At 39.5% G+C, this 19,828-nt stretch overlaps 1 protein-coding gene across 2 annotated transcripts in view; it reads left to right on the top strand.

The window, feature by feature from the left end:
- Window positions 1–19,828, top strand: part of LOC123247929 (SAP30 binding protein) — a 50,319-nt gene that overhangs the window by 15,679 nt on the left and 14,812 nt on the right. For both annotated transcript variants that reach the window (XM_044677015.1, XM_044677014.1), the window contains one exon: window positions 17,416–17,458. In XM_044677015.1, coding sequence (XP_044532950.1) covers window positions 17,416–17,458 — 43 coding nt within the window. The remainder of the gene's footprint in view (window positions 1–17,415; window positions 17,459–19,828) is intronic.

Raw genomic sequence — 19,828 nt, 5'->3', positions numbered from 1 at the left:
AAAAGAGTGGTAAGGGCTAGACAACGGGGATCAAGTGACTTGCCCAGCTTCACAAAGCTAGGAAGTGTCTGAGGCCAGATTTGAATCTAGGACCTCCCATCTCTAGGTCTGACTCTCAATCCACTGAGCCTCCCAGCTACCCCCAGTACTTATTATTTTGAAACGGTCTTCTTTAAAGGCAAAATAAGATTTCTGGTTAAGTTTGTGGCACTGGGGAAAAGCATAATTGGATGGTTTGATATATAAATCTGGTGAATTAACTGCTTTCCTTTTTATTCAAGATAGAAAATAAAGGAGAAAATAGGTCATACATATTAAATGCAATTCAAGAAAAATGTATTAAACTCCTGGTACAAGGCATTGAGCTAGACATGCCACACGTGTCAAGACAATAGAATTCAGTCCCTTTCCTCCATGAGCTTAAATTCTATGAAAGAGGGAGGGAAGGTGTAGGAATTAGAACATGTATATTGTAAAAAAAGAAAAATTAGAATTTGGATGGATTGAATATTTAAAGGGGTGGTCACCAAGAATTGAATAAATATCAATTCTAAAATGATTTTTAGTAATTTATTTATAAAATATAGGAGAGAGTGAAAGTAGACAAATGAGAAGAGGGTAGAGTAAGAGATCTAGCTTAATGAACTAGATTATGTGTTCAAGTCTTGGCTTTACTCCTGGCAGGGCTCCAGAGGCCCCAACTGGAGTCTAAAAGTCAGTTAACAAGGGTTTTAGCCAGGAGGTCTCCTCCTAATCAAAGGCCCCTCCAGAGGCTAGTACCTCCAGGGAAGCTAAGGGAGTCAGCCTTTTTCACTCATCACATGTAGTTCTAAGGGAGAGATTTAAGAACAGTCTTACCAAGTCCAAGGTCCCAGCCAGATCTCCTCCAGGTATAGTTCCAGATTGAACAGTCTCAACTCCAGCTCCAAGATTGAAGCAGAACTGACACTTCAGCTCCAGAAATGAACAAGAACCAACTACAGGAGGTTGTCACTCCCTTTTAAAAGTGCTTCTTTTGTGTCACTTCCTGTGCCTTCCTCTTAGTTTACTGGTCCAATCACAACAAACACTTTGCTTAGGACTGCCCGGGGCAGTCAGTCAATTCTTTTTTTTTTTTTTTTAATCTTTTTTTTTTTTTTAAACCCTTGTACTTCGGTGTATTGTCTCATAGGTGGAAGATTGGTAAGGGTAGGCAATGGGGGTCAAGTGACTTGCCCGGGGTCACACAGCTGGGCAGTCAGTCAATTCTGATTGACAGGAGTCACCTACTCTTGCACACATGGGTTACAGACCCCCTCCCCCCCACTTGAGAATTATGTGGTAGTGTTTACACTTTTGGTGATTAAATCTAAAAATGGGCAGAGTAGGTTTAATCTCATTAGTACAATGTGCATAATTACATACAAAGTACCTGTCAAGTTATACAAAATGATTTGTAGGAGAAAACTGGAGATTCTACATGCAGGGGCTTGGAGGGAATACAAAGATGGGAGGACTACATAGACAAAGCCCAGGAGAAGGACATGGAATGTTGTGAATGGGGTTGATTATGTGCAATATTCCAAACCCATGGGCCCTCACCTACTATAGACTTAAGAAGGGAGGTGCCATGCTCCCCATGGCACCTGACTCTCAACATACAAAGTTTGGAACTCCAAATTTACCCAACAAAACCATCTTCCAAGTTACTGTGCTCATATAGGTTCAGACTTGGAATATGTCATCAGAAGCTCTGAAGACTGGTAAAACTGCTAGTAGCTTTACTTTGTGCTAATTTTTGAAAGACCTTTCAGTTATATATGGCATTACATAGCACTTCTTTTGTTTACCCTTTTTATGTTACCTAGGTGGGGGAAGGAATCTCCAAAGCATTTGTCAAGCATTGTGGGGCCTCCATGCAATAAACATCAGTTTGGAAGCTGAGTAGTTTGAACAGAAACCTTTTTCAGAAAATACCAGTTTTCCATTCCAAGGCAGTATGTAATTATACTCATCCATCTTTTTTTTTCAGGCATCTTTAGGGTGGGGGAGGTAAGAAAATAATTCATTTGCTTTTTGTGAACTTGGAATATTCGTCTTCTTTTGCCCTGTGGCTTCTGGGGTTGCCCTCTGCTTGTGGACATGTAGCTAGGAATTCAGTTTTCAGTTATCTCTTGAAAGAGCTCATAACTTTAAAATGTGAAAGTTTTTAGTATGGAAACACATTATTTTCTAGGCAGTTTACTTAGCTCACCTTGAAGTATACATAGCATTCTGGATCATTCCTTATTTTCCACAGTCACAAGAGATGAGGAGTCTAAAAAGAATATTCCTTGAAGCTTTGTAGTCACAGTTCCTTTCTCTAGGTGCTCTCTTAAAGCAAGATTGGAGGGAAAGACTTCATTAACACAAGCCCTTTCAAATCAGTTAAACTATTGCTCACTGGGGGATCATTAACTCTTCAAGTGTTTCATTTGTTAATTAGTAGTCATATTTAACCAGTAATCTATTCCTTTTCCTTCATGTTGCCCATTTTGATACCTCTTATCTTGCTTGGAATCCTTCCTAATGAAAATCTTTCCTGGAAAATCTCTTCCTCCTTAGACTTCAGATACTCAAATTGGTGGATTAAAATATATATGAAGGAGTTAACAACTTGGGGGAATCATAGCAAAGCTCTTTACTTTGGAAATAGAGTATAGGAAAGGAGCATAAAATTAATCCTTTTGCCTAGACCAGTGTGGTGAAGGTTTTCAAGTTCATATGGCCAAACTGCACCCCCCAGCCCCCAAACCCTGACAGAGGGGCAGGGCATGCAAAAAAAAAGTCCTCAGGTGCTGGGAAGAGGGGAAATAGAACAGCTCCCTTTGCTGGCTGGGCACAGGTGGCAATACTTTGCCAACACTGACCTAGACCATTCATTAAATTTTACTACCTCTTTGAGACTTTTTGAGACCCTTTGCTGCTATCATTCAGAAGCCTCTTCCTTTGAAGTTTTCTGTTAAAATTTGTCACCCCATTCTCATCATGGTGGTTATTGTGCACTAGCTTCTAGACCAGTGATTCCCAAAGTGGAAGCTACCACCCCCTGGTGGGTGCTGCAGTGATCCAGGGAGGCGGTGATGGCCACAGATGCATTTATCTTTCCTATTAATTGCTATTAAAATTTTTAAGAAATTAATTTCCAGGGGGCTAAGTAATATGTTTTCTGGAAAGGGGGCAGTAGGCCAAAAAAGTTTGGGGACCACTGTTCTAGACCATCCTTGAGTACCTATCTTCTCTTCTGTCTGCCACCTCCTGCCTTTATACTTGGCGATTTCAGCATATGTGTTGATGTTCCTCAAACAAATTTCATCATAGAGTTTTTTCATTCTATCTCAGCTATTACACACAGAGATGGTCACACCCTGGATTTTACTGTCATCCACAAATGTTCCATCTCAATGATCGAACTGGCATTACTCTCTCTGATCATATCATTTCATCTCCCTTTCCCTTGCCCTTCTCAAATCTATTATTTTTCTAATTTATTATTAATTTTTTATTTTAAGATTTTTTTCAATGGTTTCATGATTCATGTTTTCTCTGTCCCCTAATCCCCTCCTGGAGCTAACAAGCCATTCCACTGGGTTATACACCTATATTATCACTCAAACCCCTTTCCATATTATTTGTTTTTGTAAAAGAACAATCCTTTAAAACCAAAACCCCAAATTACATACCTATATAAACAAGTGAAAAGTCACATTTTTTTCTGGATTTCTATTTTCAAAGTTCTCTCTCTAAATGTGGATAGCATTCTTTCTCATGAGTCCCACAGAATTGTCCTAGAATTTGCTTTTAGTATCAAAGTCAATTACATTTGATTGTCTCACAATATTAAGTCTTATTCTGCTTATTTCACTGTGCTGATTCATGTAGGTCTTTTCAATTCATATAGAAGTCCATCATTCATCATTCCCTATAGCACAACAGTTATCACCATCATATTCCACAATTTGTTCATCCATTTCCCAATTGAGGGACACCTCCCCCATTTTCCAGTTTTTTGCTACCTCAAAGAGCACAGCAATAAATATTTTTGTACAAGTCCTTGCCCTGTTATTTATTTGTTTTTTTATGTCTTTGGGATATAAACCCAGTAGTAGTAATTGATAGATCAAAGGGCATGCTTTCTTTTAAAGCCCTTTTTTAAGGGGGTGGTGATAGTATATGACAGGGGTCGCTAAGTAATATTTTTTTCTGGAAAGGAAGCAGTAGGCCAAAAAAGTTTGGGAACCACTGATCTAAACCTAATTTTTCCCAAACTGTTTTCCAATTTTCCCAGCAGTTTTCATCAAATAGTGGGTTCTTGTCCCAAAAGCTGGGATCTTTGGGTTTATCAAACACTAACTTGCTGAGGTCATTTACCCCAACCCAAATCTGTTCTTAATCTTATCTCTTCTCATCTTTTTCAGCCAATAACCCCCACAATCATCAGTCTTTTTTTTTTTTTTTTTTTTCCTTTTTTTAAGCTCTTACCTTCTGTCTTAGAATTAAAACATGTATCAGTTCCGAGGGCAGAAGAATATATCCATATCATTCTTCTTTCTCTAGACTTTACTTATCTATTGGTTCCTTCCCAACTACCTACAAACATTTCTAACATCATTTTTTTTTTTAAATCTTCATTGGAGTTTACCATCCACTTGGACAATCATCCTTTGCTTTTCCACAGCCAAACTCTCAGAAAAACTATCTATACTTATTGTTTCCCCTTTCTGTCCTTCCTTTTAACATCTTAAGCCTTTTCATTCGAACTTATCACTTGGCTGAAATGGCTCTCTCCAAAGTTACTAACGATTTCATTTGCTGGATAGGTTGACCTTTTCCTAAAACCATACTACTTGACCTATATATAATGTTTTATATACTACTGACCACACTTTTCTCTTCAATATTCTCTTTGGGTTTTCATGTCACTTCTGATTCCTGGCTCACCTTCCACTTGTCTATGTCCTTGATCATCATCCATGCTTTTCCCTCTAAGTGTGGGTATACCTCTTATACTCTGTCCTGGACCCTTTTCTCTCTAGACTCTTAAATTCGGTGACCTCATCAGCTCCCATAGATTTGATTGTCCTTTTTATACAAATGATTCCCAGATCTATATATCCCACCCCAGTTTTTCTCCCAAGTTCTAGCCTTCAGTCACCAATGCTTTTTTTGGACATTTTAAATTGGATTGTCCCATGGGTAACAACCTCAGTATGTTAAAATTATAACTTATTATTTTTTCCCTCTTGCCCACCCATTGTTTGAGCTTTCTTATTTCTTTTTAGGGTCTCATCTTCTAATCTTTCCCAGGTTCTCAACATTTTGGTCATCCTTAAATCCTTACTCTTCCCTTATCTCCAATCTCTAATCAGTTGTCAAATCTTTCTACTTCTACCTCCATATCTTGAATTTGTTCCCTCTGTCTTCATTTACATGGCTATCATCTTAGTTCAGGTTCTTATCTTTCTCCTAATTGGTCTCTCTGCATTTAGTCCCTCTTTAATTTATACTCCATACTGCTGCCATAGATTTTCTTTAAGCACAGGTCAATCCCCTCTTCAATGAACTCTGACCTTTTACTTCTAGGATCAAATATAAATTCTTCTATTTGGCTTATAAAACTCTTCAGTACATGATCACAACCTACCTTTTCAGCTAATCATACATCATTCCCTGCTCCACACTATGGTCTTACTAAATTATCCTTTTATTAGCCTCTTAATTACATCCATCTCTTTGCATTTGCACTGATAACCCTAATGACTACAATGTATTCACTCTTTACCTCTGCCTTGTAGAATCCCTTATTTCCTTCAGGGCTCAGCTCCAGCACCATATCAGAGGCATCAAACATATAGCAGGAACCAAATTAAAATGTAATTGAGAAATAAAGAAAGATATGAGAACCTAGATAATGTTACTGTGAGGTTTTCTAAATCAATCTGTGCTGTCAAGAGATCCTTATGTAGGGTTAGTAGCTCTACTTTCTATTTGTGTTTGATACCACTTATCTATATGGGATTTTTTTTTTCAGATTTTAAAATTTTAATTAATTTAAAAATGTTTTTCCATGGTTACATGATTCATGTTCTCTTCCTCCCCTCTTCCCTCCTGGAGCTGACAAGCAATTGCACTGGGTTATACATGGTTATCACTTGATACCTATTTCTATATTATTCATTTTTGTAATAGAATAATCTTAAAACCAAAACTCCCAGATCATATACCCTATATGGAATTTTTTGGTAGAGATATTTATCAATTACATGTAATAACAAATCTCTGCATAAGTTTTCCAAAGTTAAAAATATCCAAGTTGTCTCCCTCTACCCTCCTAGAGCTGGTAAGCAATTCAATCTGGGTTATATGTGTATTATCATGCAAATATGTTTTTTTCTTGATCACCCCACTTGCTAGTAGCCTCCCTCCCTAAACCAACTTATAATTATTTTGTATTTATTCTGAGTACATAATGATTCTTCAGGTTTCACAAAGTACATTATGTAGACTTTGTATGTGTGTTGTTACTCTAGATAAAATATAAGCTTTGTTTTCCTTTTGTCTTTGTAGTCCCAGTACCTGGTTCATAACAAGCACTTTATAAATGCTTACTGAGTATCTAGGTGGCTCAGTGGATAGAGCGCCAGGCCTGGTGATAGGTAGGCGATCAGCCTATCAACTATTTCCTGTTTTATAATTTCATGTAATTCAGATCCTTCTACCCCCTTCAAAATAAGGATTTATTGCTTCACAGACTAAACTATAACTGTGTCTTCTAGATCCCCTTGTCCCATTTTTATAGTAGTTGAAATATTGGCAAGTGATAATCTCACACGGATGGATAATCTGCCCAAATTATTCCATCCTCTGACTTCACTCCTACAGTACAGATACCTTACCTCAGCTCCTGGCTTTGAATTTCTGCCAGTAAACTTTACAGCTACAGGTCTGAGGAAAGACATTCATCCCCCAAATGATTGTGTCTGTCACAGGAGCCAGAGTTGTTACATGCTCAGTCATCCTTCCACGAGCAGATAGACAAGCCCCAACATTCTTCCTTCCCTCCAAGGTCAGATACCACAGATTGCTAACATGGGTGTGTGCCTGGCCTCCTTTTCCCTTATTGGGAATGCCATGATGCAAAAAGCTTTAGGTGTTCTGAAGTACTTACCTTCTTGGTGTCTTCCTCTTTTTCTTGGCCTGGTCTGATGAAACAGTTGTGTTTGATTTCTGGACTTAGCATACTATTCATTATGCTTGTTTCTATTACTTGCTTTGAACTTGGGTAAATTTCCCTTGATCAGGACTGCAAGGATGCTTTTATTTGTTCTCTGGCAAGTCTAATGGAGCCTATTAATGTGCTAGTGATGACCAACTAACACTTCTCACATTTACATTTCTTTAGCTTTCTGACATCCCAGTTGCATGTTTCCCAGTTAAATGATCATAGATTTAGAGAAGGAACTGTGAAATTAATGTAAATCTGTAACCCTCTTCCCTTTTTAAAAGGAAAGTTTTATAAATCCCATTTCAGTCTTAGGTCTCAGCCCCACCTTTTGACTGGGCAAGCATGTGTCCCTGGAAGATGTTTGCCTCTTGTTCCCCATGACTCCTGGCATCTATAAGACTGGCCTCTGACTCGGACTGAGGTCAAGGCTGTCCAACCAGAGAGACCTAGAAAGAGTGACATCATTGGGGGTTTTAAGAGAAGGGGATGCAAGAAAAGAGCTCTCTTGGTCTGGAGACTTTCCTGGTGGGGTAGTTCACCCTTGGTCTTTGGCTAGCAAAGGGAGACATGAATGGCAGGTTCAGATTAGTTAGGCATAGCTATGCAACTAGATGATTTCCTCTGTCTCCAGCTTCAACCTTTACTATCTAATAAATGATTATAAATTAATATAGAGTCTCCAGCAAATTTTAATCCTAACAGAATTTAAAGTTTTAACTAGGCTATCCCCTTACAGATGAGGAAATGGGACCTAGTCAATCAGTAGCATTTATTGAGTACTCCTATGCTAAGTGCTAGTGATACGTAGAAAGGTAAAAAACAAATAGTTCCTGCCTTCAAAGACCTCTTGATCTTAATGGGGAAAATAATATGCAAACAAGTATGTACAAAAAGTTATATACAGGATAAATTAGAGATTGTCTCAGAGGAATTAAGGAAAACTAGGAAAACCTTCTTGAAAATACTAGGACTTTAGCTGACCCTTGAAGGAAGCCAGGATACTAGGAGACATGTGAGAAGGGAGAGATTTCCAAGTATGAGGGACAGCTAATGAAATGACTGTTATGTTCAGGTAATAGTTTGAACAATCCTGGCTCATGGAGTATGTGGGGGTGAGTAAGGTGTATGAAGACTAGAGAGATAGGAAAGGGCCAGCTTATTTATTAATGAAGGACTTTGAATGCCTTCCCTCTCCCCCATTTTGTCAGTGATCACGAAACAGAGAAGGATAAGATATAGCCTTCTTTATCTTTTTGCAGAATCTGTGGAACTATAGTTCCTGAATCTTCCCTAGTCAAGTTTGTTATTACTTTGTATTAGTCAGACAGCAGAGATTCCTCTTGGTTGTTTTCAATTTACACTGAATTAATCTTGCTTTTATAACAACTTTAGTGTAGCTGAGAACAGAAACAACAGTGTTTAATGAGGTTTGCTTTGTTTTAGTAAGATTTTTCAGATAGAAATCAACCATTTCCTTTTTCCCTACTTGCCTTTCTTCTGTTGTACCAGGCTAATTCTAAAGACTTGCTTGATTTGTCTTGGCAGACCTTTCTAGTTAACTCTTTCCTATGAAACATTCCCTGGTTGGAGAGCTATGCTCTTGATTGAGTGGAACCTTCCTATGATTAACCTGTCTGAGAGCACTGGTATATTCAATTATATTCACAGTGGCCCCTCTAGCTTCCGTCCATTTTTTGGATAAATTGAGTGTTTCCATTCTTTAATGGCAGGTTGCCCAAGGCAGTGTTCCAACACTGACCAACAGGATACAAATGAAGGAAGTATGTTTGTGATGGGCTTTCTCCTAGGCTCTCCTTTGTCCGTGTATGTATGTAATAAAAACTTTAAGGCCCTATAACTTGGCTGAGATTCTTTCCCTCTTCATCTGTGCCTCCTGCCTTCCCTGAAGTGCCAAATAAAATCCCACCTTGTATAGAAGGTTTTCCCTAATCTCCTTTAATTCTAGCACCTTCCCTTCTCTTGATTATCACCAATTTATCCTCTCTGTAGTTTGTAAATGATTGTTTACATACTGTTTCTCCCAACTAGTTAGCTCCTTGAGTATAGAGACTTGTCTTTCACCATGCCTGGCAAATAGTAGGAACTTAATAATATATGCCTGTTAACTTGACTGACTGAACTGGATTCTCTGATCTTATGTTGAATATTGTAGCCCTCTGATTGGTTCATTCCCTAATATGCACATACTTAATCATATCCCTATAAAATGGAAATGATGATTATGATGGGCTTTGGAAGCATTTTTGCAATCAAGGAAACTTGTGGTGATTTATATCCACCTCAAAGAAAATTTTGTTTTATCCGTTAGGGTATCCCCTAAGAGGTCTGCATACCAGTAATTTCTGGGAATGACCAGGGTCTAATATAGTGACTATATAATATAGATAGGCACTAGTACTGTGAGAAGGGCAAGGCATTGAGTTTAGTAACACAGTAACTTTCTCTCCTTTATTCTATGCTCTGTTGATATATCCAATTTAGCCTGTATGTAGTTTATTTTTGTGTAGCTGTTGGCATCCCCAATAGTCTGTAACAGTGGTGGTGAACCTATGGCATAGGTGCCAAAGATGGCACATAGCATTAATTCTCTGTGGGCACATGGCTGCACCCCCTCAAACCTTCCCCCCCCCAAAGAGTTCCTTTCTAGAAAGGCAGAGGGATTTGTGTGGAGCTATTTCCTTCCCCCTCTCCACTGTACCTAATGACTTTTTTTCACATCCCTACCCTTCTGCCCAGCAGTCCAATGGGAGCGCTTTCTCTCTCCCTTGTGTCAGGTAAGGGGGGGTGGCAGAGTGAGCTCTGCACTCACTGAAGGGGAGCGAAGGAGGGACCTGGCACTCCATCTCTAAAAAGTTCACCATCGCTGGTCTATAAGCTCCTTGAGGGCAGGGATTGTCTTGTCTTTCTCTGTATCTCCATCACTTAGCACAGTGCCTAGCATATAGTAGATATTTAATAAATGTTTATCAACTGACTGGTATTCCAAGTTTATTTACAGTTATATTCCATTTTATAAGCTTATAGTCTCAAGTCTTCCATTCAGATACTCTTAACTCCTGGAAAGCTAGAATTTATGCCTTTTAAAATTAGCATGAAGGTGGTTCAGTGGGTAGAGAGCTTGGCCTAGAGATGGGGGAGGTCCTGGGTTTAGATTTGGCCTCTGACATTTCCAATCTATTTGACCCTGGGCAAGTCACTTAACTCCAATTGTCCAGCCCTTACCAGTCTTCTGCCTTGGAATCAATTCTAAGACAGAAGGTAAGGATTTAAAAAAAAACAAAACTAGCTTGAGTTGCACAGATATAAATATTTTTCGATATAATTTCTGTAATTGCAGGTGTATGTACGGTTTACGTGTTGTCCTAAACATGATCCTGAAACCTGATAGGAATAGCAATAAATAATAACAATAATAATAGCCAACATTCATTGTAAGCCAAACATTAATGTTTACAAGTGCTTTACATATGCCACAAGGAGTAATATATCTATAAGTGCTGTTTATATATAACTGTTTGGACTGTTCAGGTAGAAGAGCTTTAGAGGGTAGGGCTTTTTAAGCTCTGAGTTGGGCTCATTGAGCAGAAACACTAATCATGGCTATCCTCCCCCAAGAAAGGGGCCCATCTATGCTTTTATACTCCTTGTTTGAAATGCTTTTTCTGTGTTCAATACCCCCAAAGCTGGGGTGGGGGTGGGGGGGGGTTGACATTTGAATTTGGCAGAATGCAGAACCAGAGGCTTTGCAGTTTTTTTATGGGCTTTGTTCCAGGAAGAATTTAGCAAGTATTGTTGCTGTAAAAATAAAAGGCCATTCTTCCCAGCCAGTTCCACATACTTCTGAGGAAATATTCCTTAGCTCAAACATAGCCATCTAACATGTAGTTTTACACATTTGTATTATTTCCACTTCCTTCCTCTTTTCCAGTCATAACTTCAGCAAAGGTTCTCAGATTGTTTGCTAGAGGAGTCTATGTTTTTGCAGTGTTTCTTTTGAGTTGGGGACTGCCGACCCATCCCCCCACCCCCACCGTCAGGTCTTTGTAGCCAGCTTGGTTCACTGAAGCTTCTTCCACAGTTGATCAAGGACCTGAAACAGGACACTAGTTCACTTGGAGCTTGTCTGATGATTGCCTCCCTTTCTTAAGGAAAGAATGCCTGCCCTGCCTTCGCAGCTGCATGTTCAGTTTTGTGATTAAGTTAGTATTAACTGAGGCCAAGGGGTGGGTGAGAGAGTGCTGACTCTCAGAAGGGAGTGGTTATTGCCTCAGAGCTTGGTTTCTTATAACAGTTTAGCATTGTTTGACTCTCTTTTCTATCTACCCCAGCTCTGGCCCTCCACTAAGGGAGGTAGTTTTGTTGTTGGCTTTTTTTTTTCCCTCCTTTGTGCCTTAATTGGATCTTGGCTTTGTGAGCTCTGGAGCTTTATCTGAGTTCTCCTAAGTATAAAAAAGAACAAAGACTACTCTGCCCATTATTTTTCTATATGTCTAGAAATATTAACAAGAAAGACAAGAAAAAAAAAATTAAAGACATGCAAATCAGTAAAAAAGAGACCAAATTATCCCCTTTGGTAAGTGACCTGATGTCACCTAGAAATATGGTGGCTCAGGGACTAGAGAGCAAGAAGGTCCTGGGTTCAAATCTGGTCCCAGAAACCTAACTGTGTGACCCTAGGCAAGTCATTGCTTGGCTCCTACCACTCTTCTACCTTAGAACCAATACTTAGTATCAATTTTAAGAGAGAATGTAAAGGTTATTTATTTGAAGTAAAGAAAACCCTAGATATTCTATGAAGAAACTAATTTAAATGATTAAAAGATTCCATAAAGTAGCCATATACAAAATAAATCCACAAAAGTCAGCACTTTTATAACACTAGAGAAAACAAAAGGAAAAAGATAAAAATTCCTTTCAGAATATCTATGAAATGCATGTAGTTTAGGTTACTACTCAGATATTTTATGCAAGAGTAGCACATAATCATAAAACATTCCTTATATAAATAGAAGACTTAAGAAATTAGAGAGATAATTGCCCTTCTTGGTTGGCACATCCAACATAAGAATCATACAATATGGCCCAAATATATAAATAGGTTTAGTGCTATACCAACCAAATTGTCTGCCATTATGTTTCATCTTTGAGAAGGTGCTGATTTGCATTGGTAGGAGTTTCTTCATTTAGGAATAACAATAATAATAATATTTACATAGTACTTATTTATAAACACCATACATATTGATGATCCTTATATAGGGGAAGAGGGGGTGTTGCTATTATTATCCCCATTTTACAGAGGAGAAAACTGAGGCACATAGGTTAAAATAACTAACCTAGTTGTAGAGCAGGTAAATGTCACTGTGGCTGGATTTGAACTCAGGTCATTCTGACTGTAGGCCCAGTACTATACTGTGACACCTAGGTGCCTCATAACAAAATCAACTCGGTTTATTTGAAAGGCAAATAAAATTATTTTAAAGTTTCCCCTCATACCATGTAGACTGACAAAGATACAAAGAAAGACACAAAGTAGTTTTAGGTGGTCTGTGGGAAGAGGAGTCATGATCCAGTGACTCCTGGAGAAGCATAAAACAGTCAGACTACATGGGACTGTCAGTTTGGAACTCAGAGAGAAGGGGCTCTTCTCTCCTGGCCTTTTGACTCAGTACTTTATTCCTGGGTAAATATACCAATGGCAGGTGATAGAAACAAAGGTCCCATATACACCAAAATTGTCATGACAGTGTTTTTCATGGTGCCAATGAATGAAAACAAAATGGGTGCCCATCAATTAAGAAAGGACTGGAGAAACTGATAAGCTAATGGATCAGAATGTCTCCTGTGACAGGAAAAGATTTGTATATCACTTGATAGAAAGTGAAATAAACAGAACCAAGAAAAAAACAGTAGGCCCAAGAACTACAATAGTATGAATGAAATGAAAAGTCAACCAAAAGGGAGTTAAACTCCAAAAAACGAATAAACCAAGGAAGAACCTGGAGAACCGAGTGATACCCAGCTTCTCCTCTTCCCCCCCCCCCCCCCCCCAGGCAGGGAGGTAGGGGTCCACTGGGACTGAATATTTTGTCTGTGGAGTTACCATATTCAGTGTGTTTGCTTACTGTTCTTTGACACAAAGGAGAATTCATCTTCAGTGGGACAGGAAAGAAATGACTGGTATAAAGCCAAAAAAAATCAGTAAAACATTCTCTCCTTTTCTTTGGAAGAACTTAACATTCTTCAATTATTCCTTTGCTTTTGCAGCCCTGAGGACCTTGTTTTAAGTTTCCCTAATAAATAGGGCACTATATCCTTGAGCTTTTGTGTCTGGAGGACACAGATGCTAAAGTTCCTACTGATAACAATCTAGTGTCTTTTGGTAGTGGAGTCCATTCCTCGCAGCTGACACAGAAAAAAATTTATGTAGACTGTAGTCTGGTGAGTAGAGTACTTGATCTTTAGGTTAAGTTCATTACTTTAACCAACAGATTCTATCCACCTGGAAGTGGATGGATTTGTACAAGTTGAGACAGTCACATTCAGTGCATTCCAAAAGATTGCTCTGGGTGAGGGTGGGGAAGAAAAGGCTAGAATGATGACATACCAACTTTTCTATGCATCTTTGTTCTTCTTTACCTAGTTCTTTTAACAAATGAGTGAAAATCTGTCTCCATAAGAAGTTTTGTATGGCTGAGTGAGGATTATGGCTTCCTTATTTCCAAGAGGATTCTTGTGGGTAATTATTTGGGAATTAATTTTTGGTACCAGAGTCCAGAGAGTACAAGGATTGAGCAGACTTTTATTCTCTTTTAAATTCCTAGAGCCTCCAAATACACTTATTGCCTGGTTTCTGTCCCTCTTTTCCTGCTCTTCTCCATCCCTTCTCCCCAAAATCATACTTGTGGCTGTTTTTTGTTTTGTTTTGTTTTTGTTTGTTTGTTTTAAACCCTTAACTTCTGTGTATTGGCTCCTAGGTGGAAGAGTGGTAAGGGTGGGCAATGGGGGTCAAGTGACTTGCCCAGGGTCACACAGCTGGGAAATGTCTGAGGCCGGATTTGAACCTAGGACCTCCCGTCTCTAGGTCTGGCTCTCAGTCCACTGAGCTACCCAGCTGCCCCTACTTGTGGCTGTTTTTGAGAACTATAAGGGAAAATCTGAACAGAAGTCATTCTCATTAAATGAGACTTACCTTGCCTCAGTGAGAACAGCTCTTTGTCATTTTGTGGACATTTGAGTATAAGCAGGTTATGAAAGAATTTCTGTTTCACTTTTATTCCTGCAGCTCATTTTGCATCACTGCTTGAAGTCACAGAACCACCTCTATTTTAGATACTGGTGTTTTGATCCTCCCCCACCCCCCACCCCCAACCATTCATTACATACATTCAATCTATTGATGTCTGTGGGGTTTTCCTGAGACCGTTATGATTTAGTGTCCTTGGGGCAGGGTCTGGCAGTAGATGCTAAAAGAATTGGCTTCTTGGGTACCCAGAAAACTTTTTGTGCCTTTATCTTAGAGATGAGTATTTTGAGGACAGATCCAGCCTCAGGAGAATGGAACTCATGGGCTGATCTAATGGATACCACATAATTACGCTCAACTCATGATACTATTTGTTCTGAACTTCCCTATACTCAGGTACAGTGATAGGACGTAAAATGGGAAGGGCAGCCCAACTCAGTAATCTTATAGGTTGTAGAAGTCAGGTGTAAAACTTTATTTCTTTGGAGTTTAACAGGCCCCAGCATGTTCATGACTTGAAATAGAGTGCTTAAATAATTAGAATATGAGCTCCCTGAGAAGAGAGACTATCAGGTTCAGAAACTCTTAAGAAACCAGAAGGTGGTACTTCCCCTTCAACCCTCCTGACAAAAGATCCACAGAAGTAAATAGCTATTAAAGTAGCAATCCTGACAAATTTTGCATTGGGTACAAGATTGACTAAATTGCCCATTGTTCCTATCCAAAAGAAGATTCTCTCCTTTGAGATGTTCTGTGTATAAAAAGGAAAATGGTTTGATTGACTTGGGAGTCAAGAGAGACCTGGGTGAGCAGTGCCTCAGATACTAGCTGTGGATACTAGTTATTTACTCTCTTATAGCTTCATTTTCCTTGTCTGTTAGATGGGAGTAATAATTCAAGATTGTTATGAGGAGTAAATGAGATAAAGTATATAATATTTTTAAAATCCTAAAGTGCTAGCTAGCTATGTGACCCTGGGCAAGTCACTTAACTCCCATTTACCTACTAGTTCTTAATGCTCTTCTGCTTTGGAATCTATACACAGTATGAATTCTAAGATGGAAGGCAAGAAGGTTTTTGGGTTTGGTTTTGTTCTAATCCTAAAGTGCTTTATAAATGTCAGTTATACTGATTAACCGGTATTGATATCTTGCCAAAGGTATTTTACTTTTGCAATTGTCCTTTTTAGTTCATCCAGTAGAGTGCCAGGACAATTGAATATCTTGGAAAAGATGTGGGTAGGAGCTATTTAGGAAATTGCAGTTGGCCAATCTATCCTGTGGTTGTCCTACCAGGACAAAGCCTGTTCCCAAATAGGTAACTAGGAGAGATGATATGAATTCAGGGAAATACACTTAACTTGTGTTTTCCCACATTTAACACCAAGAAAACTGTCTTCTAACATAATTTATAAGGACATTTCTTAACCATTTAACATTAACTTCATCATTCGCTGCTACAAAGAGATTGTTGTTGGGTCCCCAGAGAGACTGGTGCATTTGGTGAAGCAGCTGGTCTATGATGCCAGCCTGAACTTGGCACTTCAGCTTTCCAGCTCTTCTCTATCTCAGCCCAGTAAGAGTCCTTTATTTGCCCACCTGACTAGCAATGGGAATATGGCTGCAAGGGTCTTGTTGCTAAGCAACCAGGCATGAAGATTGTGTCTTTTTCAGGTTGGATGAATAGTGGCAGTGTTCTGAGGACCTCAGGAATTTTGGACTGTCTTAGAATCCTGAGTGAGGGGGATGGGAGGTGATTGGAGGAAGGGAATAAGATACAGTTGGTGCTGTCTCAGTACATAACGCCATGATTTGGGGAAGGATTTTGGTGGCCTGCCTGAGATTTGAAGCACACACTGACATACTGCTGTTCCACCAAGCTGGAATCTTATTGACCTCTCTTTGTGCCTGGATGTATTGCAGATTCCTCCTGAAAGCCTCATCTCCATAGTTTTTGTTTAACTTTTTTCATCAGAGCCCTACCTCAACAAGAGGAAGGCAGAAAAAAAAGGAGGACCAGTAGGTTTCTGTGGGGTCAGTTTCCACCATTCTGTTAGCAGTTGAGGGGGACACTTGGTATCTCCACAGTCATTGTTCCTAGGTGGATATGCTGCAACAGCACAGATACAAAGGTCAGATTTGTCCTCTCCATCTTACAGATAGGAAATGTACCAATGAAAGAAAGGACTTGGTTTTGGAATAGACCTTTTACCACCAGAAACATGTCAGAACTTGACAATATAGCTTAGGGCTGGGGCTGCTCTTCTCCCTCAAAACTTCTTTGGGGATAGAGAATTCACTTTGATACTTGTAAAGTGAGGCCAGAAATTATTTTATTAATTAAAAAAAACTTTTGGGAGCAGTTTTGTTTTTGTTTGGCTCTTGGTACAGATGTGGTCTTTTTGGTCTCCCCAATATCCTGATGCTAATGGTTGCCTTAAGCAAGCTCACCATGCTCTAGTTGCATTGAAGTGATGTTCCTTGTACGGTGTGGTGAAAACTCAGGTAGGCAACTATCCCAAGAGCCCAAGGAAAGAGAAAACTGGGTAGAGTGAAATTGATTTCACTGGTCATGAAAGACTTACCTGAGTTGTTTCATCTTGTTTGTGTCTGTCATTGCTGGAAATGTGGTGTCATACAGTTCAGAAGTTTGTCATCCAAACTTAGATGATGATGGAGAATTGGAGTAGTTGTTAGGGCACAAGCCTTGACAGACCAAGAAGCTTGGTTTTTCACTGTAAGTGTTCCATGTGGTAGTTCTCATTTCCCTTTCTTTCCTTGGAAAGTGTTGCACTATAGCAATGAACACTAATGTGGGTATTAAGAGGAATTGTCTGGCGGATAGCAGTATGTATGTATCCAAGCCCCAAACCTTATCTTTCCTTGTTTTTGTTTCTCTCTTGCAGGAGTTTTCAGAACTGGAAAAGAGAGATCCCCAGGAGTTGGTTGGTATGTATTTATATGTATTAAATACATTCTGAGGTACAAGGAATTTTATATTGGGGATGAGCAGAGAGTAGTTTAGAGAAAGGAGTAAGCTAGGTTTTAATCATCCAGGATAAACCTCTGCTTGATATAAATATTTCCTGCTCTATCTTAAGCAGCTGCTCTGAGATAAGTTTTGTATTTAGCCTCTTGGTACTTTCCTTCCACGTGGCCTTTTATAGGATGGGTGAGACATAAAAGGAACAATTCTTCTTTTTATGTTGTATTCATGGAACAGTTTGTCAGCCTTTGGTTAGTTGCCAGTTCTGTCTGGAGTGGAGTCAGAGCCCCATTTAACCAAAAGATTTTTCTTCCTCTTTGCTTCAATTCCCCTTGTGTCTTGAACCAAAATTCCTGTCTTAGACCCTTCTTACTGCCTTTCCCCTCCTCTCTAGCCTTATGTACTGGAAATTGCTCAAAGGGTAAGCATGTGGCCTCTTCTTGTATCACCCATATCAGTCAGAGGAGGAAATGTCAGGCAGCCTTGGAGTCAGGAATCCCTTTGTGAGTGGAGGCAACATGTTATTGGATGTTCAGAGTACCAGAGTCTATTATGTAGGAGTGTACTAGGCCCACACTGACTAGTCTGTGTCCTAAGTATTTGGTTTCTTAGGATTGTGTAAGATACTTGAGACACTCTTTTAGCCATGAACCTTCCAAAGAGCTATACTAAATCTAGGTTTTTCCCAGGTAAGAATCCATCTTTCTACAAAGGAAGATGCTGGTGTTCCATCAAAACCTACCTTGGACCACTGTTCCAGACAGGTTTGACAGTTCAGGTTCAAGACTAAATGAAGTACTTTTAGACCATCTTAACAGTTAACAAAAGATTGACCTAGCCATACTATGGAAAAGGTACTGTGCAGAAATATAGCACTGATTCAGGTAGACACAGCCCACCTCATCTCCATACAGAAGCACAGCTGGTCAAAAGAGTATGGGGATATGGTAATTTGCACAGTATTGGATCATCTGCTATAAATAAGGCACACTGATTCCTTGTGTGGGCTAAGTTCTTTTATGCCTTTAGGTGACTGGAAAATATCAGTGGCTTAGCCTTAGGCCCTTAAACTAATTTTGAGGACAGCTTCCTTGCCTTGCTTTTTAGGAAAAAAACTAGCCTAGTTGGGAACTCTTATATTTGCTGTTCCTACTACATCCCATCCCTTTGTGGTAAGGTCCTAAAGGACTTTCTGCCATTTAAATGGCTTTAAGGACCATCTCTGGACAACTCCAATCTTAGAAATACAGGAAGCCTATTGGAAGCAGCATTAGAAGAGGAACTTAGTTCAAGTTTAAAAAAAAAAATACAAAAAGCAACAACACCATGAAGGTGTGAATGAATATAGAGGAACAAAGCCTAGAAATTCTAGGTTCTGCCTTCTCCCTTCAGAGGGATTAGGTTCTAAATTTGATTCATGTGGTAGGTGATGCCAGATCTTTTTTGCTCACAGTGAGTGCCACTGTAAAGTTGTGACAGTTAGCAAGAGAAGCACCAGGAACATCAGTCATAGCATATATAATGACATTTCTGCCACAACTGCTGATTCTCATCAAAGATCAGGGGAGCCAGAACCCCATGGCGTACTACTTATCTTAATGATGCCAGTGTCGATAAAGACGTTTTTCCTGTCAGTATTCTCCAGTTCTTGAGCCAGGAAATCTCCCTCCTTTAGATGAGGGGGTGGCGATTAGAGAAGGGATGGTAATGCGTTTTTAGAAGCCACTGGAAGAGGCAGTTGGATGGCTCAGTGGATATAGAGCCAGGCCTGGAGATAAGAGGTCCTGGGTTCAAATTTGGCCCGACATCTCCTAGCTTTGTGACCCTAGACAAGTGTCTTAACCCCAAATGCTTATCCCCCACCGCTCTTCTGCCTTGCAGCCAATAATTAGATACAATTGTAAGACAGAAGGTAAGGATTTAAAAAGAAGAAGCCTCTGCCAAATGGCTTCCCCCTTCTTTTACAAGGAAGCTAGAGTCTCCCACCTTCATCCAGGAACTTGGGATGGCTACTAAATCAGCTAGAGGGAGAAAAAAAAAAATCAGCTAGAGGATCCTCTTTCTTCCATGGAAATACATGTACCATAGTTATGCATAGTTTTACCTTTCCCAGGTGTCCCCCTCCTCTTCCTCCTTGGTCCCTCAAGCCCTTTCTGGGAAGAAGTGAGTCTTAACCATCCTGGGGAGAGGGGAGGAGGCAAAAATCTGCAAATTGAATAATAACTGAGTTAATAACCGTAGTGTGTGGGGTATCAGTCTGGACAAAGACTTTAATAACTGCATTTGCAATGAAATAAAGAAGAGTCAAAGATCATTCAGAACTACATCCAAAA

The sequence above is a fragment of the Gracilinanus agilis genome, chromosome 4, assembly GCF_016433145.1.
Source record: "Gracilinanus agilis isolate LMUSP501 chromosome 4, AgileGrace, whole genome shotgun sequence".
Classification (NCBI taxonomy): Eukaryota; Metazoa; Chordata; class Mammalia; order Didelphimorphia; family Didelphidae; genus Gracilinanus; species Gracilinanus agilis.
Note: the sequence above shows the minus strand (reverse complement) of the source record. Positions and strands in the feature narration are given on the sequence as shown.